This window comes from Phoxinus phoxinus (genome assembly GCF_949152265.1).
Source record: "Phoxinus phoxinus genome assembly, chromosome: 3".
Taxonomy (NCBI): Eukaryota; Metazoa; Chordata; class Actinopteri; order Cypriniformes; family Leuciscidae; genus Phoxinus; species Phoxinus phoxinus.
This window is the reverse complement of record NC_136878.1, coordinates 31,064,321-31,089,747: the sequence shown is the minus strand read 5'-3', so window position 1 is coordinate 31,089,747 and position 25,427 is coordinate 31,064,321. Positions and strand designations below refer to the sequence as shown.

The 25,427-nt window shown below is 38.2% G+C and overlaps 1 protein-coding gene across 9 annotated transcripts in view; it reads left to right on the top strand.

The window, feature by feature from the left end:
* The window catches only part of mctp1a (multiple C2 domains, transmembrane 1a), a 221,340-nt gene that overhangs the window by 135,611 nt on the left and 60,302 nt on the right, over positions 1-25,427 (top strand). For 5 of the 9 annotated variants that reach the window (XM_079607525.1, XM_079607523.1, XM_079607529.1 and 2 more), the window contains exons 6-10: positions 7,827-7,991; positions 8,100-8,230; positions 14,005-14,191; positions 20,509-20,602; positions 24,807-24,909. In XM_079607525.1, coding sequence (XP_079463651.1) covers positions 7,827-7,991; positions 8,100-8,230; positions 14,005-14,191; positions 20,509-20,602; positions 24,807-24,909 — 680 coding nt within the window. Of the gene's footprint in view, positions 1-466; positions 506-7,826; positions 7,992-8,099; positions 8,231-14,004; positions 14,192-20,508; positions 20,603-24,806; positions 24,910-25,427 lie in introns of all 9 variants that reach the window. The other 4 variants (XM_079607524.1, XM_079607522.1, XM_079607526.1 and 1 more) reach the window with 1 other exon arrangement.

Genomic DNA, 25,427 nt, shown 5'->3' with positions numbered 1-25,427 from the left:
TTTTTAGTATCTCTTTCTTGACGTATTAAGATTTCCAGAAGTGAAACATCAGTACATTGCATTGTGGGATAGGCTACAGTGATCTTTGCAGGGTGCATATACTGTGCATATTTAACAGAATATAAGCAGGATGACCTCAACAATTAATTATGATCCAACCACGTATAACACCTCTATGGGTGTGTGTGTGTGTGTGTGTGATTGTGTGTGTGTGTGTGTGTGTAATGGGTATGTGTGTATTTGTGTTGGTCAAATAACAAAGCTTTGAACGACAACATTTTCTTGTTTCTGTGTGGTTAGTTTTATTAGCTTATACTGGCTGCCCCCAGACCATAGCTTCCCCAGGCTGCCCCCTTATGACCCCTTGACTCTTCTGAACTGTATTCAGACAGGCTGTCAGGTTCACCTCTAACACCCTGTTAGAGAGGACAAGGGGTGGCTTTATAATGCTTTGTCTCATTCACAGACCATGCTTATGAGAAGGAGCTGGAAACGATCCAGTAAGGTAATAACAGCATGAACTGATCCCTGCCTTCTCCACTTCTCTGCTCAGACTGAAGAGGGCAGTGACCCCAGCCCTTTTCATTTGTTACCCTTGCTTATGTTTTTTTCAGTCGTAAAACCGGCTTTTGCTGACTTTATTTTCTATGTGCTGCAATATGCAAGGTAAGAAACGCTGCCATCTGGTGTACAGATAATAAAATACACCTTTTACCAGTGCTTTGTCCTGCCTTTAAATTTAAGGCTGAAATCAGAACCAAATTCAGGGCCGCCATAGTTTGCTTTGTGTATTGTAGCAACTGACTGAGAAAATAAAGCATTCTCTGTTCTTGCCATCTTCATATTGCATTGACTGCACGGTGCATGTGCTCCAGTGTTCTGTGAGGAGATAATGCACTTTATCATTGTTGTACACTTTAAAAGTGTACTTGATAACAGTGAATATGCAGGATGTGATCAGAGCAACCACTTATTTATAACCTGGTGATTTTAGATGTGTTCTTCTCGTCTTACCTTGAAAATGATGCATATTTTGCCAGATATAATGCCTATTTTATTTTATTTTATTTTATTTTATTTTATTTTATTTTATTTTATTTTATTTTATTTTATTTTATTTTAATTTTATTTTATTTTATTTTATTTTATCTCTTGGTACATTTGTGTGGTGGGTCTGTGAACAATATATTTTTCTAAATAAAACAAATAAATTTTTTTCTCTTTACTTCCAAATTACAATTTTGGCCTCTGAACTTTATATATTTGTATGAAATCTTATCATTAACTAAAATTATTAAAATTTAAATAAAGCTGAAATAAAATAAATATTAGATTAGAACTGTTGCCTTGGAAACAAACTGAAGCAAAAACAAGCTGAAAAAACAAATAAAACAACAAATAACAAAAATAAAAGTTAATTCAAAATATGAATACAATTATAATATAATACTAAAATAACACTTAAATATTTGAGGAGTAAATATTTGAAAAAGTTCTCAAAATAGCTGGTTGAATCATTATTTTCCTGTTGATCACTGTTTGAAACGATCTGTACTGTAAAGCGCTAAAAAAAAGTGATTGACAGGTAATAATCAAATATTCCCATTCATTTTTTTAAAGCGTTAAGCTGTTCCTTGTCATCCTCACTATTGATCTTTAAGTTAAAATTCTGTTATAGTTTTACATTTATTTGCATATTATTTTCTTCCTTGTGTTGTGAATGGATGTTGTACTGTATGAAAGTGGCATGTTGGTCTGGGACGGGAATAATGCACTATACTCTCTTTGTCTCTGGTTCATACGTGCATGTGTGAAACAGATCTTTCTGTTGTCTGTTAAGAAAGTCCTAGTTTCAGTGGTAATTTGTGGTCTTCAAGTGGAGTCCCAGTTTAAGACATTTCTAACACGTAACCTAGTTGCATTGATTTGCACTACTCAAGAGAACAAAATGCACAGCTCTCAGCTGCATGTTCCCAGCAGAGGTCAAGTAACTCCTATTTTGTTTGGTCTAATGTTAGAGCCCAACTTTCAGAGAGGCCCAGAAACATGAAAGTGGCTCTCCAGCATGTGGATAAGGACGTCCTGCTGAAAGGCTTACCCTACCCAAGCCTTTGAAGCTCCAAAGTGGGCCATGTTGGCTGGGACTCGGGAATACTGTAACAGCCCTACGATAACTACTTTTACACTGCTCGCGGTGCACACTTGGGTGTTTCTTCTATTTATAGTCCCTATTTCTCTTTCATTTCCAAAATACTGTAAACGATGATCTCTGTATATGCAAATCAATTTGTAATTGATACATCTCCAGAATTAAGATTTCTGCTCTGATATACAGTATGAATATAAAGAAAACTCCACCCTGAAGTGTGTGCAAGACCAAAACTAATGCTAACACAGCTGTTAGCAAAAATTAAGATTTTTTACATCCAGGTTTAATGTGCTTAATCTGATCATAAAGATTTTTGATACTTTTTTCCCTGTATCATTTCAATGAGATAAAACAGCCTTTTTATTCACTATTAGGTAGGGATGTAGTAGTCCGGACTTTTTCTATGGTCTCGGACTTGTCTCGGACTCGCTGGTATTCGGACTCAGACTTGTCTCGGTTTCGGCCACTGGTCTTGCCAAATAAGGCTTTTGGTCTCGACCGAGTCCAGGTGTCTTTATTATGTTCCCAGTAACGTATTATTGTAGTATGCTTCCCGCAGACTTCCGCAGAAACCTCCGCAGATATAGTGCCCGTCATTGACAAGTACGACCTGCGCATGTGTGATTTATTTTCTACTATTTGCTACTGCAATACCGGCGCAAAGCTGAAATAACCCGTCAAAAGTTCGGTTTAACGTGAAGAAATTATCACAGATATATTTTACTGGAGTGAAGTTATTGTCATTTAGTTGCTCAAATGCTCAGTACTAGTATCTAGCAGTGGTAATAGTAGTGAGTTGGTGTTTGTATATCAGTTCTAACACTGCTATTATAAGGTATCACCATATGTCATCATTCTGTTTTTTAGAAGATGATTAGAAGATTATATGATATCAAGGGGAATGTCTATACTTAAAAATCCTGGGTGTTGTGACACTGTTTTTGCTTTTAGATCAACAAATAATAACCCAAAATCATTGTCTTGAAAATGTCATGCATAAGCCTAAGACTTTTTTTTCCTGTCCTGGACTCGGTCTTGACTCGGACTCTAACCTTTTTGGACTTGGTCTTGACTTGGACTCGAACCTCTTTGGACTTGGTCTTGACTTGGACTCGACTAGTCCTTGTCTTGGACTCGACTAGTCCTTGTCTTGGACTCGACTAGTCCTTGTCTTGGACTCGACAAAGGTGGTCTTACAGCCCTACTATTAGGAAACATCACATAAAATAAACTTCTTATTTTTGGTCAGTGTCATAGGCAGAGCTCTGAATGCTCATGTTAACACACAAACACACAACAAGTCACTTTACAGTGGTTGTGTAGAGTCAGCATATTGTACGAATATCTGGAGAGAATGTGATTAGCTGCCTGCTTTTAACATCAAAGGTGTTGTTGTTTTTTTCAGAAAGGGTTTGCTCTGAGTTTAATGAAATGCATTTTAAACAAGAAACATTTGAATAAGGACTCTATATTAAGCACAGAGATATCTGTTAAAATAGTTTGTTTGGCAAGTGTCTTGCTGTGCTGAAGTCAAGAAGAGACCTGATGCTCAAAGACTGCATTTGCTTTGGAGTTATTGGAATAACCCGCAAAAAACTAACAAAAAAAGAAGAAGAGAGAAATACCACCATCTGGCTGAACTGTTCTCATTTCGTAACAGTTCCATTCCTTGCCGATCCGGGCTAGTCGGTACGGTTACGGTTTCATTTTCCACTGTGGGGTTGATAATGGCCGCTCTATGGAATGTAATACAAACTTGCAGTCATTGCCTTGGTAACGTGACGGTTTACTGTGTTTACATCACTCAAATAACGAGCTTAACCAGCTACAGAGAAACGGGTAGCCAGGCAACAGACAATTGACCAATCCTGAGTGGCGACGTCACTTCACGGATTCTAAAAGAATTCCGGGCCGAGAACGGTTTGTAATTGTGTGCCGTACCGTGCCAGGCTCAAGTGGAAACACAACTGGAACCGTTCCTTACCATTCTCAGAACTGTTCGGCCCGACGGTGAAAAATCGAGTATAGTCACGGCTACTGGTGTAACTCTTGTTCCCTGATGGAGGGAACGGAGACAAAAAATAATGTCAAAATACCGACACTAGGGGTCACCCTTGAGTCACATCTCTGATGTATTCAGAAAAGGCCAATGGAATTGGTGTGTGGAATTTGCATGACAGGCCACGCCCGTGAACATACGGGTATATAAGGCAGGCCAGCTTGCACACACACTTCAGTTTTATTCTGAGAAGCCAAGACAGCATCTCAACCCCCCAGTGAGAGTTCAAGTTGTGGCAGGAGGGACACAATGTCTCCATTCCCTCCATCAGGGAATGAAGGTTAGTAACCAAGACATTCCCTTTCTGTCTGTAACTTTCGATGCTGTGTCACTAAGCGGTCTCTACTAGTATTGGTTGCAACCCCTTCTTTATCCCGGCTGGAGGGACAGGCTATATTGCGTCCTTACCCAGTAGGACCGCATCCTCCGCACCCAAGACAGGGTGCTTGCCTGCCACCGAAGCAGAGCCTGGCGAACTGAATCGCGATTGCTCTGATGACCCATCACAATAGGTTAGAGCGCTAACGCGGCTCCACAAATCTGTGCCAGAAGTGTCAGAGGAACAACTGTTTTTGACATCTGTGGTAACAATGGCAGGAAGCTGTGCATCCCGAATGTGCTGCGGGCAGCTCGACGCTGCATCCTGGCTACCCTCTTCAACGAGCAGAGGAGCATGCCTCGTGGCCTGGAGGCATCTTTCCAAGGCAATAATCCTAATCGCCTCAGTCTGCTTACTGCCGAGAACTGCTGGGCAAAGTCCACTACAGAAGGAAAGTGAAAAGGCCACCCCGCGAGATAGGATGTAGAGAAAGCGCACTTTGTCAAGCTCCCTCACGTCCACAAGGTTAGCCATGATGGCATTCTAGGTCCACGAATGTGGACATCGTCTGGCCGAGAGACCGCGTCGTGACTTTAGTTGCTCTGAGAGCAACCGCAGTCGCGAACGCAGTTCCCGCATCAATCTCTGCTCAACACTAACCTCGTGCAGCTCTTTCAGAGCTTTTGCCTGATGGACCTGCAGGATGGCCATGGCATGCAGGGAAGAGGCGACCTGTCCAACGGCACTATAAGCCTTCATCCCGAAGTAGGAATTAGTCTTACAGGCCGTTCCACCAGGTGGCAGTGTTTATCTGTGCACCCTGAATAGAGAGATCGCTTTTGTGGTTAAATCCATTATTGCAGAGGTGAATGGATTTGTTTCTCTTGCAGGGTGAGAAAACGCTGGCTTAGGTTCCGAAGAACAAAGCTGATGTGTGTTTGCCTGCTTTATATACCTGTATGTCCGGGGGCGTGGCCTAGCATGCAATTTCCACACGCCAATTCCATAGCTTTTTTTCTGAATACGTCAGAGCCAGAGGTGTTTGGGGCTCTCAAGTCGGCCCCTACTGTCTGTATTTCTACACAATGTCGAAAGTGACCTACGGAAAGGGAACTTACATTTCATAAAGTAAAGTGTATTAAAGTCCCCCTGTGGTGAAAATCAAGCTTTTAATGTTGTTTGTATGTCTATGTGGTGTTTTTAATATGCTATAAGACAAACCATGTACAAATTCATAAGTCTGCACCATTGCTGAGCATTTTCTCCTTAAAACTGCAGTGAACCTGTTCTGTTTTCGGTCGAAGTCCAAAGTAGTCGATTGTCGAGTTCACGCGCGTGATCATTGGTAACTAAACCTATGCGCGTGAACTCGACAATCGACTACTGTGGACTTCGACCGAAAACAGGAACTAAATACAGGTATGTGCGCTGGCTGATATAACATCATTTTTATTAATATCTTTCACATCTACTGCAGTCATATTCACTCGTGTTCACTCTGAAGGAATCACTCAACATGGCTGGGCACTTGTATGACACATCAAGGATGTTAAGAGAAATAAAAGCAGGTTTATAACGTGCCCCATTCAAGTCAATAGGGTGCAAATTTTAAAAAGAGGATAACACGGTGTAGGCAACACCGATTTTTGTCGTTGTTCTCTGTATTGACAGCACTCCAAATTTACTAAAAATTGAGCTCAATGTTAAAATTGACCGGAGTTCTCCTTTAATGTAATGCAAACATAAATATATGGTAATTGTTTTTTAAATAACTAGTATTTTGTTGTACTACATTTAATTTATTCTTGATTAAAACAAAACTTCCTACAAGAGGCTTAATTTTCTGTTCTGCAAATTAATACTGACTTTTTATTTAATTGTGGATTAAATAATAGGCTAACCTAAACATTTCTTCATGAGATTCACCCTATATGTGGACTGGATCTTAGAAGAGATTGAGGAGACTTCTGTTGTTTATTTCATACGCTACCATTCAAAAGTTTGGGGTCAGTAGGATTTTATACAGCAAGAATGAATTAATCTGAAATTTATTCATGGTGAACAGATTTGGAGAACTGCCCAAGATGCGTTTCAAAGATGGCCGCCGAGTGAAATGACTTGCATTTGACAGCAATACATTAGATTTGAATATATAATTAAATAGAAAACGGTTGATTTAAATTGTAATAATATTTGACAATATCACTGCTTTTACTGTATTTTTGATCAAATAAATGCAGCATAAAAAAACGTGTCCTAACCAGACGCGATGCATTAAGATTCCAGTGACAAGCAATTTGTCTGTCTATGGTCCACATCAGAAGCGACGCGACTACGAGATGCGTCAAAATCATAGACTGTAAAAAAAATATCAATGTCAAAATCAATCAAAACCCACAGCCAATCAGAACAGCGTGTGGGCGGGCTCTCGCGGGCAAGTGCACAGCACAGCACTATCTTGACGGCACTCGCAAGAAAACGGATAAGTAGCCTATATAATCAAATTCACAAATATTACACCATTTAAACATTATTGAAAATACACATTAAACAATATTTGTAAAAAAAAAATCACGTGTTTGGTCACAGTTTGAACATTCTTGTTTCTATTTGTTTAATTTCAAGATACATGTGAATTATCCATTGCTTTTACGGCTAACGTTACAAAGCACTAAATGATATTCAAAGTCACATTACATGCTTTTAACATTAAATAAAGCACATAAACAGTAGGCTACCTGAGCTTATCATTGCCACACTTTGTGTTTGTTGTTCCAGCCGCGACATCGCAGAAAAATAGAAACCGTTTTTCTACCATAGAATCGGCTGGTTTGAAAAAAAAAAAAAACTCCTATTAACATGGAAAATAAAATATAGTCCACCTTTTATCGCGTGTAGGACACGGCGTAAGAGACTTCTTTCAAAAACATTTTTAAAAATCTACTGACCTCAAACATTTGCACAGTAGTGTATGTTCGTTCATGTTTTACACGAGGAAAGAGGCTACCGTTGACACACTGATGTCTGTGTTTGCTGATGTCTGTGTTTGTCTCTGTTTTTGCAGTGCTGTGCATTTGTTTACGTTTTCCTTACTTACCCCAAAGTATGTCTGTCTGTCATGTTGCTGAACATAATGCACTGTTGTACATTGCCATTTTGACCACAAACACATTGTTTGCTGTTCACATGTAATTTTTTTGCGTCTTTTTTTTGTTATTTCAATGACTTTCTCTTCACATTGGATTGTATCCTGCCTGACGTGAGTATGTGTTTGGGTGTTTGTTTGTGTCACATTGCAGCATCAGAGTCTGAGGTTATCAGACATTCACAGAAAGGCTCAGCTGTGGAGAGGCATAGTTAGCATCAGTCTCATTGAGGCCAATAACCTCCAGCCTATGGACACCAATGGCCTCAGTGACCCTTATGTCAAATTCAGAATGGGACATCAAAAGTACAAAAGTAAGGTATGGTCCACATGAGCTGTATTCCAGTTGTTTGTTGTTCATTTGAGATTTTTTTTTATTTCATGTAATGTAAATTCTAATCAAGTGTGTTTCTTTTCTGCTGTGCAGACGATACCAAAAACACTAAACCCCCAGTGGAGAGAGCAGTTTGACTTCCACCTGTTTGATGAACAGGGTGGTTTCATTGACGTCACCGTCTGGGACAAAGATGCAGGGAAGAAAGATGACTTTATGGGCAGGTTGGTCATGCACTTGGCTTTTATTGCGTATCTACAGTATATGGAGGAGATTTGTTATTCTCATGGTCTGATCTGATTAATTATATCTCTTATATATTGTAGCTTTTTGGAAACATGTGGATATGATATTCACTGCAGTAATATGAGGAGGGGGTCAAACAGGCCTATTTGTTTTTAATTAGCCTTCACCAGAGCGAGGACGCTCTGAAGCGTTTTTTTTTTAAAATAGTTCAAAGTTACTATCAGATTTAATGTTATTACCTTGACAAACTATACATCATTAAAAATATATAAGTCTCACGTTTCAGTATTTGACCACTATTGTATTCTGAGAAACTTATAGTGACAGTTATGTCTTAATTTGTGTCAGGATTTATGTAATGAAAAAATGAGTCGATACCTTTAATATGAATTATGAGCGTCAGCTGCTCCATTCAGAAAAAAACTCCGGTGCTGTTGTCTTGAGAACGCGTGACAAAACAACGTTCCTCAGGGCTTTTGGCTCAAAAATGTGCAGATTTGGAGAAATATTGATATATTATCATAGGTTTACATCATATTTCTATAGACAGGAATAATATTTATTGAATTTATATCCAAATGCGTCGATGTATACATAAAGAGCGCTGGATACTCTAATGTACTGTGTTTTCAATCCATACAGCAGACTGAGGGCGCTCTATGCACAGTTTTTTCCAAATATGGGAGCACACGAAGAAGAACAATAACCTGTGACCTTCCAGGACGTCACTGACATAAACACAGCTAACGTTAGCTTTCAGAGATCGCTATAACATGCAGATAAAGATGTTTTGAAGACAATAAACATGATTGCAATGATATTTGATTTACCTGTGTTCTTCGAGCCATGTCAGGTATTTTTATAATAATAGATTATATGTATAATGTAATGCTAATCGATATAGACTTTACAAACATGCAGAATACCATAAACTCATTTATTTTCTGTCTGATTTTATTTTCTGAAGCCAAATAAGCTCATAGAAGATTATTTTAAACACTCGACTTGCGCTATAAAGTAAGTTTGGAGCACAAACAGGGTTTTAATCTCATAAATTGTCGTGTATTGATGGTGTGCTAAGCTAACATGCTAGCTAGCTCTCTAGTTGCACCTGCCATCTAGCTGTTATTTTTTATGATTTTTTTTCTAAATCGGAATGCTTACTGAAATATTTCTTTATTTGAGAAAGGCATTTGATACAGTTTCAAATGTGAAGTGAAGATTATGAAAGAAATTAGGGGATGAAACACCGTGATTAGCCAGTCGTTAGCGATTATAATGGAGACAAAGGAAAAGAATATTTATGGCCATAAGCCGGCTGGAAAGGTGTAAATGTGAGCAGGAGAGAGTGACACTGAATGGGGCTCGTTTGCACCACAAAACAATAGAGACAATAGACTGAATAGATGCTAATAGATGACAATAAACACAAGTTTGCATTTTAGAGTCAATTCAAAATAGTCATTTGAGATGATCTTGAAAAACATTTAAAGGTCCCATGACATGGGGTTATTATATTATTTTATAATGTGTCCTGGGTTGCCCTTATAATGTTAGTATGTTTTTTAAATAGAAAAGAGTCATAATTTAGAAACAAAAGGCATTTTTCCTAGCCCAGTTTTAGCCTCTGATTTGAACGCTCTGTTTGAAGGGGCGTGTCTGTGTGAGACTTCAGTGTAACCGGCCACTGCTGTGATTGGCTGACGTGCTTGCATATGAAATAGCTACTTATTACATGTGAAACTCTCTCGAATACTTTTACTACAGTTCTTATACGTTTTTACTATTACAGCTATCGAGATTAACAAATCGTCAGAAGTTTTTAAAGTATTTAGATCTATTCCCATCACATAAAATGTTGCCGTGATGAGCATTGCGCAAGCAGATGAGTCTGTTGTTGACCGCGAGAGTGAAGATCTTATCATTGCAACGCAGTTTCTGCACTCTCTCTGCTTTCACCAATGCAAACACGATGATGTAAATACAGTAAGAGCTTCATGTGCAGTGTAACGTGCGTCATTGATTTCATAACGAGTTTGGCAAGTGTCCAGATAAACTCGATCGCGCTGTGTCCATGAGAAAATGAGCTAGGAAGTAGGAACGCGTGCGCGCGATTCCTACAAAGATTATTCTTTGATCGCTTTCTCTATATAATTTATTCACAATTTAAATACGATTATTTTCATCCTACTAAAAGAAACGATGTGAAGTTGATATTTTAGTCACTGGCTTGACTTACTGAGGCATAAATAGCAGTATTGAACGATTTGAGAGAACGATTACCTGTCTGAACTTGAACAATTACACATCAGAAAGTGTTGCTTGGTAGCTCGATCGATGTATTTTCAGACGTTCGTCGAAGCCACCTCTATGACCCAAGTTGAGGAAACAGTCGTCGGTGAAATGTTTGCCGCACACATGCAAAACTTTGGGGAGTTGTGTCGGCGCATTTCCAGAGAAAATTAAATGAATCCACTGGTTCTTGCTTGGATGAAGGAACTAAAAAAAGGCGTCGGTGTTCATTTGTACATCCAATTATTGAACAATTTTTATGCTTCGCTCGCTCAAAAGCCATGATATCTCCGTGGACAAACTTAAATCGCGCGCACGCGTTTCTACTTCCTAGCTCATTTTCTCATGGACGGGAAATATTCAATATTTTCTGGGCGGGCAAAGCAGAGAAAGGGGAGGTAACATTTCCTCCGTATGACGTCATACGGAGGAGATTCAAGATCAGCCCGATTGAGCTTCCACTTTTTCAAAGGCAGAGAAAGATAGCAAAAGCTCGATTTACACCGATTGAAATTTCTAGAAACTTGGGGACCATATACAGGCTAGGGGAACTCATATTAATGTTAAAAAACCTCAAAAAGTGAAAATTTCATGTCATGGGACCTTTAACAAAATACAGAGTTTTAGACTTATCACCTTCAAATTTTAAATATAACATGGTCAGACATGTATCTTTAGCTGGAGTGCATTTCTAGAGTGCTGACGGGCCAACTTCAATTTAATTTTCATGAAGATGTTTCATAAAAATAAATTTCTAATAACTTACACAACTTTGAAGCTATTCATAATTTTTTTTTCATTATGACAATAATTCATTCTACATTTCCAATAAAGTGCCAGGTGTCAGCTTTCAAATGAGACCATACTTGAGCTTTTAGGACAAAGGGTCAATGAATTGAATCTTTTTTAGGTTGGGTATGCAATTTCTGGGGATTTTTCAAAAGTGGCGCTGAAGGCTAACAGGTTAAAGGAATTTACAATGCTCTTTAGCTGTGGCTCTCAGAAAACTTCCAAAAGGGGCTGCAAGATGACTCTACCGGTAGCCTAACTATTTTAAAATAAGACAAAAAACAAGATTTCAAATAAACTAAAATAGCTAAAAATCAAGAAGTAAACTGAAATAATTTATTTTAATTGAACAAATGTATTTGTTTGTTTGTTTGAAAACCTGGATATATGATGGACATTTAAAAGTGTGATTTTTATACCCGGGAAAGTCATGCAAAATAAATCTTAAAACTGATTTAAAAACTTGGACATTTCTACAATGAATATGCATTTTTCTAGTTATGTCAAGTCCTAAAATATTTTATTGAGTAGAAATTATAGAGAAATTGCCATTTGTGAGTTAAAAAAACACATTTATTGAACACTGAAGAACATTCAGTATTTACAGAATTTTCTTATTTTAATTGTAATATCAGTTAATATAATTGTAAAATATCTTAGTCTACCTTTGAATGAATGCTGAGAACCACTATCAAACTGAATGCATTTTTTCTTTTTCTTAAATCACTTATACAGAGAACATGCTATAGTATGGAATTTAGTCAATAATACAAATCAAACTCTTTGTTTGTGTAATTTTAGGCTTTGATCTCAGAAGCTTATACTGTATGTTTCATAGTGGGCGAAGCTGACAAGATCTTTTGGCGCATTTTGCTTGTTTCGACTTTTGATCAGTGGAATTTTCTGTAATGTAGTTTTTCACCTCGTATTCTGCAGTCAACCATGATTATTTTAAAAGTAAGTTAAAATAATGCAGGCTAACGGCTTTAAATTGTATCGATTAACAACCTCGTATAGCCTACAGTAAGGCAGTCTTTAAAGGTTTATTAAAAATGAATTTCCCTAATGAGAGTTTTTGTTTTGGGAACCCGAATGTTGCACTCAATTAAATAACAGGTTTGCTGTATATCGGAGCTAAATTCATTCATGCTCCTGTCTGAACTGTCCGCTCATAGACAGTTTGTGTGTGTGTGTGTGTGTGTGTGTGTGAAAGAAAGAGGGTCTAGAGAGGGTCTTCGAGAGTCTCAGCCTCTGACAAAACCCCATTAGAAGTGACAGTAGAGTTAATGGCTGTGCGATGTGGGAATGAGGCTGCAGAGTTTACTTAGTTTCCTGTCTGTCCCCTACACCAGTCCTCCAGCTTACAGTCGTTCATAGAGGTGGCATGTCAGGATCGGTCGGGTGGCATTCTTGTAATTGGCTATTTCCCCCCTTTAAACACTCATCTGCTTGAGTTGTTCAGCACTGATGTTCATGTTATTTACCCCATTCAGGATCAATTGAAGCTTTCAGTACCTGCGTGATGTTCCTGTAGAGAAAAAAACACATTGCCACAGTGGGAACAAGCAGAGGAATATTTATGAAATATTTGCTGAGAGCAAACTGTATTCTATAGCAGTTATTTACGTAGCTGTTTACTCTTGTGCCTTTTTGCACTTTTCCTCTCTTCTTCTTTGTTGCCACTAGAGTGTTGGGGAATGTTGATAAAAAGTGATCAGTTTCTATTCAGATATCAGATATTTTTTGTAAAAAAAACTGTTTTTATAATCACAAAGAATAATCACATTAAAAAAGGTCTCATATACAGTTAAAAAATAATTTTATACATCCATACACTACCTTTCAAAAGTTTGGGGTTTGTAAGCTTTTTTTAATGTTTTTGAAAAAGTATTATTATTATTTATGTTGACAACAGTTGTGCTGCTTAATAGTTTTGTCGAGACCATGCTACATTTTTTTTCAGGATTCTTTGATAAATAGAAAGGTCAAAAAATTACATAAATTTGAAATAAAAATCTTTTGTAACATTATACATTTCTTTACTGCCACTTATGCTCGTTTTAAGCCATCCTTGCTGAATAGTTCTTTCATTCAGAAAAAAAGCTTACTGACTTTACATTTTTTTTTTCTACATTTCAGTTTTAACTTTAAAATGACTAAATTATTTCGTCCCCAACACAAAATCACCTGTTATGTCAACATCACTTTTCATTTTCGCCATTAAACTTCACAGAGTATTTGTACATTTGTTTTTGAACAAATGAAAGAGCCAAATTTGAAAGAGTGCCATTTTTAACTAAATCTAAATTTTTGTCAAATTATAATATTTTTCAAAAGTTAGTTTACTTGTTTGCCAAAATGGCGATTTTGAGATGTGGAGTAAATTACATTAGTGTATAATAGTTTGAGTGATGGAAAAAAAATTATTGAAAGTAGTTTAATTTTTCAAAGGCAGCATGATGCCCTCAGTGAAATAAATTCCCATTTGTTTAAAGTTTTGTTTAGATTACTCCCAATGCTGGTGATTTTAGCTTTTCCTTTGTTTCTCTCACTGCAATGTCAGTTTCTTTCTTTTCTATTGTGTCTTTTTACTGTCTTACACATCATGAAAACCTGGACAATATATGATTGTGATGATATGATTATGATGGTGATTATGTATGAGTTTCAGGTGCCAGGTGGACCTCTCTCTTCTGTCAAAAGAGTGCACACACAGACTGGACATGCCTCTGGATGAGGGCGAGGGCATGCTGGTGTTGCTGGTCACCCTCACAGCCTCTGCTGCTGTCTCCATCGCTGACCTGTCTGTCAACATATTGGACGACCCCCGTGAGAGGAAAGAGATTCTTCACAGATATGTAAGGACTAAGCTCTTATATTCAGAACATTGGGAGTGTACAGCCAGCAAGAATTATGACTTGATAAACATGCTAAAGAGCATCTTAAAGGGATAGTTCACACAAAAATGAAAATCCTGTCATCTTTTACGCACACTCGTGTCAGTCTGAACCCACAAGACTTTCATTCATCTTTGGAACACAAATTAAGTTATTTTTAATGAAATCTGAGGAATTTCTGCCCCTCCATTGACAGTCTAACCAACTACCACTTCAAAAAGTCCATAAAGAGAAAAACTAATTTCACATTTAAACATTCATCAACGCACACATCAGATATGGTAAAATAAAGCTCAAGCATGCTTGCTTGGTAAAATGTTTAATGAATTTATTGGGTTGTTTTAAATATTAAGCATCACATCATAACACTAGTTACATGTCATACATTTTACTATTACTAGAGAGAGTACTCTGAAATGACACCAATGATCAGTAATGTAAACAATTGGTCATGATTATGTGTCACGTGATTTTTTGCTTAATCCATACTTAAATTGTTCTTAAAAAAAAACAGAAAATATTTAAAATCTTAAGAATTTGGAAAATTTCTACAAACATTTTTGAATTTATCTTAAGAAACTTCTTTCTTGAATATTTTTGTTTTAGATCTAAATGTTTTTGATAATTGACACCAGGTTTAAGATAAGCTTATGCTATTTTTCGATACATGTCTCTGTAGAGTCATTTAGTAGGTGTTTTAGAGCAACACCACATCATTTAGTCCAAACTTTCTGTCCCTATATCATCAAAAATAGTGTTCTGTTAAAGTACCGTATTGAAGTGTCCTCTCTCAGAGTATATGTGCCTCATATGCATAGATGGAGCTGAATTGCATCTCAGTTGGCGCTGGGTTCTCAGACCTGGCAGAACCTCAGCGATATGACCTCCTTTTGAAAAGCGCTCAACCTCTGGGGGCCAGAGATTGGTTCAGGCCTGTAGAGAGACGGATCGGGCCTCCCTGCTCTCTGAGGAAAGGGAGAGAGGTGCTGATTTGGGATAGAGAGCTGTGAAGGAGAGCAGTAGTGGGGGGCTGTGACAGGCTCTTTTCAGGCAGGGTGTGCTCTTGAAAGGCCCAGGCTGAAAGGAGCCCAGTGTCCCTATGCTGAGGCCTTTGGCCCATCATGGCCCCGAGGCCCTCCAGTCCTCACTCTAGCACAATGCTCTCAGCCTTTCGCTTTGTCTTTAGCCCGTTAACCCTTCGTTCGCCGCTATTTGCGGCTCTCCGCCACCTCTTTACATGCCAATAGCGAGGGACAGGGCTGAAACAAAAGGGCCACTTTTTGTTCACACTCTTGTCTGCTCGATACAGCTGCTCTCAGGGGTGTAACGCGTCAGAAGATGCTTTTGAATCGCAACCGTTTTTAGAGCCCCAACGTGTTTAGTTTAGCTTTCGCAGGCAGTGTGTTTCGCTAACCTGGTTCTTGGCGAAACACGGGTTTGTGCGCAATACTCTGCTCTAATTGAAGTGGGAAGTCATGCTGGGAGATGTGTTTGATCTTCGGTTAAGTACCAGTGGAAAACACTCCACAGGCCAAACGGCGGACGGGTGACCTACATAACCGTGCACATTACGGGCTAGCGGCATCGTGCTCTGCGCCGCCACCTTGTCGTCCCACGTCCACTAGGAGGAGCTGTTGGATCAGAATTGGAAGGAGAAATTTGTGTCTTCTGACAAGGAAGAGGGGGGGAGATGGGATATTGGTCGCTGAGATGGGAGGGGCTGGTGTGCAAAATGAAAAGAAAAGCTATTTCACCTTGCACAACACCAGTCTTTTTTTTTGTGGCAAAGGATAGATGTTCCGCTCCCTCATTCCCCACCCGCTCCCCCACCTTGTACTCTACATCCAGGCATTCATTAGCACCCTAGCCTGCAGTCCGATGGGGACAGATATGCTCCAGAGTAGATGGGGGCTAAATGGAGGATGGGACAGTGGATTTAAAAAAAAAAAAAGACTTTAATTTGTCCCCACTATTAGCATATTCCCCGTTCCCTGCTTGACACCCGTTCACAGAAGTGAATTTAATAGAGATGTACCTTATCAAGCGTGGCAGATAACAGAAAGTGCCGGTGTTAGTGCCGCACAATATGCCTTAAACAGATTATCCCAGGCAGGGTGGTGGTCCAGCCGTACGTGAAAGTGATGGGGCCAGGGGCACAAGTGAGAGCGTGGGCTTCCAACGTTTTCTACCTCTCTATCGCTGTTTGATCAGCTGTCTGAGGATAACCGAATAGCCACCCATAACTAGTTATCAACGCTTGCTGTTAAAGTGCTAGGGGGGCTGCCTCCAAACAAATAAAGTGTTTAAGAACGGGAGGTTGGGTGGTGGAGGTATAGAGATGCTGTGGAACTGCAGATGCTCCCAATTTAAACTGTGGATGCCTTCACTTGCCGGGGATGGGGGTTGGGGGGGTTGCATAGAACACAATTAAGTATTTTAATGCAGCATTGCATCAGGCTCAGATACATCATTAAAGTGGAGGAGGGCATATCAGATGGCTTTCAGTGCTTTGCATATATGTGTGTGGGCACGAGAGCTTTGTCAAGGTTTGTTAAAGGCACAGAATGAAGACGTCTGTCGCCGTTTACCTGTCATTCAGCACGTCATGCCACATCTACAACTCTTTGATTTGCTCCGCAGGCTTTACATGACATAGGCCTTGGCAAAATTCATGTACGTTTCTCATTTAGCTTATGTAGACATTTCTGCCTAAAGTTGAGTTGGCTTGATTTTTCTATGTGCGCACAAGAAATTGTTAACACTTTACATTAAGGTTGTATATGTTGAATTAGTTTAGGCAATAGTTAAAATGAACAGTACTTGTAAAACATTTATTAATCATGGGTAATGTTAATTTGATATTTATTTATTTATTGGCCAGTTAGCAAATAACAACATTTTAATAATGCATTATTTATTTATTTTTATTTACCTTTAATAAGTGCATAATAAACTATTAATTGACAATCCAACAATTAACGGTTATAATAATAAGTCATTTGTATCTACATTTAATAAACGCATAAATGCACCTTTTGGTGAACTAATATTGAACAATATAATAATAATAATAATTCAATCACAATAATGAATGAATAAAAGTATTAATTTATAAGAATTAACAAAGAACAATAGTATAATATAATTGTATTAATTGAATTCATTAATTCACATTAAATACATAACTATATGTGAGCCTTATTATGAAGTGTTTCCAAAAACATATTAGAGTTTATTTCTGTATTTCCATTCATAGATTTGCATTTAATCACATTATTTGAGTCGTTCTGGATTTTAAAAATGAAAAGAATGAGCCTCAAATACGATTGCATCTATTTTAGAGCTCATGGAGCTTAGTCTTTAAGCAGTTATTTCCCAATATTCCCAGAGAGGAAGACTGCATCTGTCTGCACTTCACAGCTGTTGTTGTAAGCGAGAGAGAAATTATGCATTTTAATAGTAGTCAGGTGAGTGCGGGCGACTCGTGTGTAATGGACGTTAATGGGCATCAGGGCCAGGGTGACCTCTGCTGAAGTGGTGGCGCACAATTCCTCTCTGGCCCTGTCACTCGCTTCCAAATCAAAATGTGAACAAGTAAAGCAATGTGTGCGTGTATGTGTGTAAGGATGGGAAGTAGGAGGAAAGGAGTGAGAGAGCAGCAAAAAGAGAGAGGCAGGAAAGAGGGGGGTGGAAGCTGTTAGCATTCCATTTTTATTATGACATTTCACAGTCATCCGATTTAATGTCCCCTGACCGGATTGTCCGGCTGGAGACGGTGGGCTTGAAATGTTATTTAGAGCATTGATAAAAGGTGAGCGCCTGCGAGATGACAGCGAGTCATAAGGCTCCGCGCGGTGACATTCATTTTCTCCACAACAGAGATGGAATAAGACGTCACGGTGACAAGCTGTCACTCAAGACACAGCCCCGCCATCTCACCCCTCCCCTTCTCTCCCTTTTCGGTCCCTACTGTCTGGTTGGGGGTTAGAAGGGGTCTGGGTGTGTGTGTGTGTGCGCAAGTGTTTATGTGCTACCCCTTTCCTGTAATGGGACTAAACCGCACTCTTCCTCAGCGTACCATATGAGTTGGCCTTGCCTTGCCGGCCCCAAAGCCGAGGGGGGTGGGAAAATATATTCTTCAGCCTTTCATTAAAAAAATAAAGAGGCCTCATCTCCCGAGCTTTTCAATCTCCTTGCCTGTCTTTTTAGGGGTCTGAAAAGCCAGCACCCTTTGCAAATCAGAAATTCCTCTGCTATGGAAATGCACCAGCTCCAAAAAAAAAGAAGTCACTTTTCTTCAAGGTTGCAATAATCATAAATAACAAGCCCTTGATATCTACTGAGAAATCATGTATTGAATGTATGTGGAAAAATACATTTCCCCCCTCAATCATCACTTGATTTTTCCCCCTCCTCTTCACTCGTGTGCTATCAGAGGATTTTTCAACAATAATATCGTTCGTAACAGGCGAAGGCAGTCCGAGTGTATAATGAATTAAGTCTGCAGCCTGGCCCTGCACTTGAGAATTCAAATTATAATTATTCCTGTGGGTATGTGCAGGGCTTATTGCCAAGAAGAGAATTAAAGTGAAGTCTCCAGTGCTTTTGAAGGCGCACCAGTGAGATTGTGTCATCTCTGTCACTCCAGGTCCATTCACTCTGCGCACATGAAAGTGTCCGTCTAGAAATGTCACAAGAGTTACTTCAACTTTCGCTCTGTGGTTCATATGGAGGGAAGAAATGTACAGACATATTTTATTTAATGGAGAACTTTCCATCATTGTGCATTTATTAGACACGCATGCACATACAGTTTTATTGGTCAGCTTTTTTTTTTTTTGCTCAGGAGGCTTCTCAGCTTTGTGTCATTTAAAATCCTTTGGAGAAATTAAAATAAACAATTGAGACATTTGTTGGCTTAATTGTTTAGAGCTTTGAAGTGTATTGACACAATAGAGCTAAGGAACCATCTATTTTAGAAGAATTAGGTACAGAAAGAAATATATATTTGCAGACTTTGGTATGACACAATTTGAATCATCGTTGAGGTCTCTTTTAAAGCTTCAGAGGAAACATTATTGTTACTTGGATATTTTTTTAGAAGAAGAAAAAGTCTGAGGAACAGAAGATTAAGTCTGTTAATTCGCTATTTTATATATATATATATATACATATTTATTTTTATTTGACAAAACTGTACACACTATACAATGTAGAGAAAAGGGAGGGGAATAGAGAAAGAGAGAGAGATAGATTACTCATGCTGTGACCACACAGTTAGTGTGTGATGCCTAGTTTGTTTCATGGCTAAATGTCAGCCCCTTTAATGCTACAAAAGACACACAAAGGAACTGTAATGGAGTATTATGGTCTCTCAATGAGAGGCTTTTATCGGTATGAGCGTAATTGACTCGCTCATAAATCATGCTTAAGTGTCTTTGCTGATGCACTTGTCTTTGAGCAGTTTATCCTCCTCCCGAAGATTTACCGTTTTAGAAATTGGTGGCGTCTCTGCTAGTATTTTCTGTTTTACTTTTCGTTTAATTGCTCACAGTTATTAGTTATCTGAAACTGAATGACTAGAATAAGAAATTATTTTTTGGAGGAACATGGATGTGAGTATGGACACACATGCACTCTGATAGTGAATTGATATAACTTGGGTTTGACTGCTTTATAAATTTTTATTTCTGTTTTTTTATTTTTATTTATTTTCCTCTTCTCACTGATGACTTTTTATATGCATCTGTATTTTTTATAAATCATACGTCTTCGTAGAACTAGGGAATATTCCTGTATCGGACCTCTAGACAAATGTATTCTAGTTGACTGATTTTTGTTTAATATTTATATAATTTTAATTCAGTAAGTAGTATGTTTTCTTAAACCTACAAAATTCACAAAGTATATACGCTAGCCGCAAAAAAAGTATTTGGGTCAATTATGCCACACTTAAATTTTTTTAATTGTTTTTACATTATAAAATGGATGTCATTTCATATTTATTTCACAAAGTGTAATTTACTGTGTTTTACTGATATATATAGCACAAACGCAGGCAACATTTTATTTAAGCGAAATTCGTGCTAAGAAAAGATCCAGTATCATTTGTGTGCATATGCCTTTTCTTTAATAGTTTGTTATTGTGTGCTTTGAAATTCATACATTTTTAAGCGACTTAAATGATCAGACGCTTCTCAGCATTGTTTTCCTTAACTGTGTGGATATGGAGTATTATATACTCTCTAATGCTTTTCCCCCCTCTTTGACCTCAACAGAGTCTTCTCAGATCCTTTAACAATATTAAAGATGTGGGCATGGTGCAGGTGAAGGTGATCCGAGCGGAGGGGCTGATGGCAGCTGATGTTACAGGTAAGGAAAACCCTCCCACACACACACATACAGTGATCCTGACACGATTTCTCACTCTGTTTTCCGCAGTTACTGATAAAGACTATCATTTCCCTTGGAATGGTCAGCAGGAGACTGATAATATTGCATTCTGCTCTGTGCTAATGGATTGTTGGCTTCTGAGATCACTGTGCCTCTTAAAGGTTTTTTTTTTGTGTGCGTCTGCTCTGGTTTCCATTAATTCTTACTTTTAATTAGGTCTGCGGTGGACAGGCCTAGTTTCTGGCACTATGAATTATCAAGTTGAAAAAAAACGATCGGAGATGGTACACTCAATTGATTCTTATTCGGAGTCGGAGTGAGACATTAAAAAACGCACTCACCTTGAGTCATTTATTAATACTACACCAGAATTTAAATCTAAATGTATTAGATTTGTTTTTTATTCTTTTTTTTTGCCATTTGTTTTGAGACTGTGACCTCATTGCAACTGAACCAGATGCTGTGTTATATTCAAATAAATATATTTCTGTGTGCCTTTTAACTGTGCTTAAAGTAATACACCACCGTTCAAAAGTTCAAGAGTCAGTACGATTTGTTTGTATTTAAAAGTATGATTTGTTTGTATTTAAAAAAAGAAAGAAATTAATACTTTATTTAGCAGCGATGCATTAAATTGATCAAAAGTTATTGATCAAAATTTCAGTTTCAAACAAATGCTTTCTATTAATCAAAGAATCCTGAAAAACTAGCTGAAGCACATATTTTGCGGTTTCCAAAAAAATACTAACCAGCACAACTGTTTTCAACATTGATAATAATAAGAAATGTTTCTTGAGCTCCAAATCAGCATATTATACTGATTTCTGAAGGATCATGTGAAGGCTAGAATAATAATGCTCAAAATTCAGCTTTACCATGACAGGGAAAAAATACATTTTTAAAAGCTATTAAAATATAATAATAATATATTAAAATAGAAAACTGTAAATGCAGCCTTGGTGAGCATAGAAGACTGCTTTTTAAAAATTCTTTGCATAAACTGTTGTGTAGTTCACCCAAAATGAAAACAAAATCATTTATGCACCCTTACGTGGCTCCAAACCCACATTACTTTTTGAATTCTTTATTAAAACATGTAGTGTGTCATTTCTGCACCAGTAGTGTCACCAAGCACAATTGCAAAAATAATGGTTGTATTCACTGTATAAAGTGCTGTATAAACACTCTGAAATATCAAACCTAGAATTGGCATTTCTGGAAGTGTTTTAACATTAAAAGCTATTTGTTTAGCTTTGAAAGTTTTGCAGGCAATGTCAGCCCTGATTTTGATTTGACCACTTGTGTGGGAAACAAAGCTGAGAATTGCAGCACAAGAATATTAATCAAGGCCGCACAATCGTTTGCAGACGAGGTGCGAGGCAGCAGAAATAAACTGGAGCGAGAAAGAGCGAAAATACGGAGGGAGAGAGTGAGAGACATAGAGGTCATTAGCACCGTCACTCTTAAGGTGGAGCATCTCGCGAGGTTCCTCTCCGCTAAGCGCTTTGCGTTCGCTGCCTCTCTAATCGCCTAATCGACGCCTTTAATTAAGACATGCTCAATGGCAGAACACCCCCCTCTCACACCCTTCAGCCTCCCCCTTCCCGCACAGTTCTGCAATCACCCCTTTACTCGCTCCTCTCCGGGAGTCCGGCCCACTACGTTGACCTCGTAGCACGGTCTGGCGTTCCCTGGGGAACCGCGGCCTCCTCATGAGCTCTGATTTCACACTCCTCTCCCGCCACAAAGCGCCGGCGCACAAAGCTTTTCTAAGAGCCCCGGCTCGCTCACGGACTCACCGTCTCAATCGGCCCTGGCACCGAGGTGTCAGCCAACAAGGTTACGGGCCACGGAACAGTGCCTTCTCTAATAGAGAGCTCACTGGAGACAGGGAGAGTCCGGGGAAAGTGGAAGGAGAGTGGACATAAAAGATAATGTGGGCGAGAGGGAAATAAAAAGAGAGAGAAATCTTAGTTCTCTTTCTTGCATCACCGAGTGTGTTTTTTTTTTTTTTGTCCCACCCCTCCTTTCTGTCTGTTTTTCATTGTAATTAATTGAGGCTTTTATCTGGAGTGCCTCCACTCCAGGCCAGCAGGATAAATGGTGACAGTGTGTAAAACCAACAGTATTTAGGGACAGGAGACTGCTTTCCTTCTGAATAGACCCACTCAATACTTAACATAGATCACTTCAGATGCAGACATTGCTCTGCCGGTCGACAATTTCATTAACAACCAGTTTTCAAACAAGAGTAGGAACTGTTCTGCCCTCACTGCCATCAGTGTGTTTGTATATGATAATCCTATGGCCGGTTAAATGCTCCTCTCTGCTTAACACAGTTCCTGCATTTCATTTAAAACGCCTTCCAGACCTGAAAAATGTAATTACCGTTTTGTACGTCAGCGCACCGCACACTCATCAAATTGCAGCCGGAATGAGGTTGAACTCATCTCGGCGGTCTGTGAGGATTTGCCCAGAATTAACCCACAGACAGTGTCTGCTCGGCCACACCTGGGGAGTCAAAGTTTCATTCAGTGCGAAGCGTGTAATTTGCTCAGACAGCCGCCTCACCAACACGTAGTAGTTTGTCGCAGAGGATGACCGAGTGTCACAGCAAGGATATTGAATAGGGTTGTACATTCCTTCGCCTATCAATATACATTCATTTAAACAGATGCAAATTATTTTTGAATGCTGAAAATATTCACAATTACTGTCAGTCACGGCAAATTAAGTATTTGTGTGCATAAATTGTAAACGAGTGCTAAAGTTGACTGAAAAGAGGAGCAATATTTTTGTATTATTCTTTTTACAAACATTAATATATATATACTGTATATATAATCTTATTTTTATCTCCAAAATGTATTTTTGAAACCAGTTTCGCTGTGTTTTTTCCTTACAAATACAGTATATGCACATGCTTTTTTCTGTAAAAATGAAATTCACAGACCAGATTGCGGCAGTAAATTTAGTCAACTAATTTGATTATATCAGACACATAATAGAGAGAATATAACACATAATAGTGTAATCATCACATTTAAATGCAATACTGATTATAAATAAATAAATAAATAAAAACTTCTGTGAATTAAAAATATATTCAGGCCGATCAATATACCCCTGAAATTGATATGCTTGGTGACAGCAAGGACTTTCCATTGATCACTCTGACATTTATTTTACTTGTCAACTAAATGTCTTTGCTTCTGTAATGCACATGCAGGAAATTGAATTATTCTGTATTGCAGTTTAACTTTGCTGCACATGTTGCAAAGTAATTTAGAAATAAAAGTATGAAATAAAACCCATTATGAATGGGTTTCTTTTTTTTGCCCCAGCTTTTAAAAATTCTGTTCTGCAACAAACAACAAAATTGCTCCCAATTGTTTTGTTTGGAGGTTTATTTAATGACTAAAAGTTTAGATCAAAGCTAATATGAAGAGTTTGTTGTTTAAGTTTTGGTTGAGAACAATATTCCTTTAAATTACGAACATTTATTTACATGTGTATATTAATAGTTGATTTCAAAGCATGTAGGACAGCGGATTACATAAATATGTCTCTAGAGTCGGCTTCTTATAATAATGACTGAAATATTCTATTGTACTTTAAAAAATATAATGATAAAAAGAAAAAAGATCTCTCACTTCAATCTTTTTAATTTATAAATGTGATAATGCCCTGTCAGCAACTGGAAACAGACTCATATTTACAACGGTCTCCACTTGGAAAGTTTTCTACAAATTTCCCACATTCAGACCATTTGTATTTAAGTCATCATCCCCGTCTGCCCTCCGTCTGGAACCAGCTATGTGTGTGTGTGTATTCACACACCAGACAGAGATAGAGATGTCCTCACGGTGCTCTAGGGCAGCGCAAAGGCTGAAATGCTTATCTACCTGTGTGCAAACCACTGTGTCAGTGTAACAACAGGAAACCACGCCACACTGGGGCAAAATGAATATATCAAATCAGCTCTGTGATAAGTTGCACCTAAAGCTTTAGTCTGGGTAAAGACAGCAGTGCAGTTTGATCCGGCCCTTCAGGCTCGTTGTCCCATCACCTTTATCAGGTAGTTGTTCCCCCCAGCACACCACCCAGTGGATTACACCACGGTAAATACAATGAAACTGATAAAATTAATGTGTGTGTGTGTGTATGCGTGTGTCCCTCACAGGCAAGAGTGACCCCTTCTGTGTAGTGGAGCTCAGCAACGATCGGTTACAGACGCATACCGTGTACAAAAACCTCAACCCAGAGTGGAACAAAGTCTTCACGTTGTAAGTGTCAAGATCGCATATATACATCTGCGAGAGTGATTGCATTTGCATATTATCACATATTTATAGTCTACCAAATGATGATGTATTTTTGAGCACACTACAATGCTGATAGAAGTATATAAAATACTGATTTATAAAAATAAATCTACTGGCAAATATTTTTACGTATGCATGGGATATGATAATTAGACTAAATAATGATTTATTTGCCAATAATATATATTTTTAATGTATGTTTAAAATTATATCTCGTGCAATTGTAAACCAAAAATAAATATAAAAATATATATATGAGAATTTTTACTCATTATATTAAAAAAAAATATATAAATTATATATATATAATTTATATATATTATAAATTCTGTATTGATGAGCTCGATGATTTATAGAGATACATCTGAGAGCCGAGGATTACAGGATAATGTAGTCACTATTAATTAATTAAGCTTTGTATTGGTAGTTGGAAATGTGACATATAAGTAAACTTTGTACTTTAAGAAGAAAATGAACCT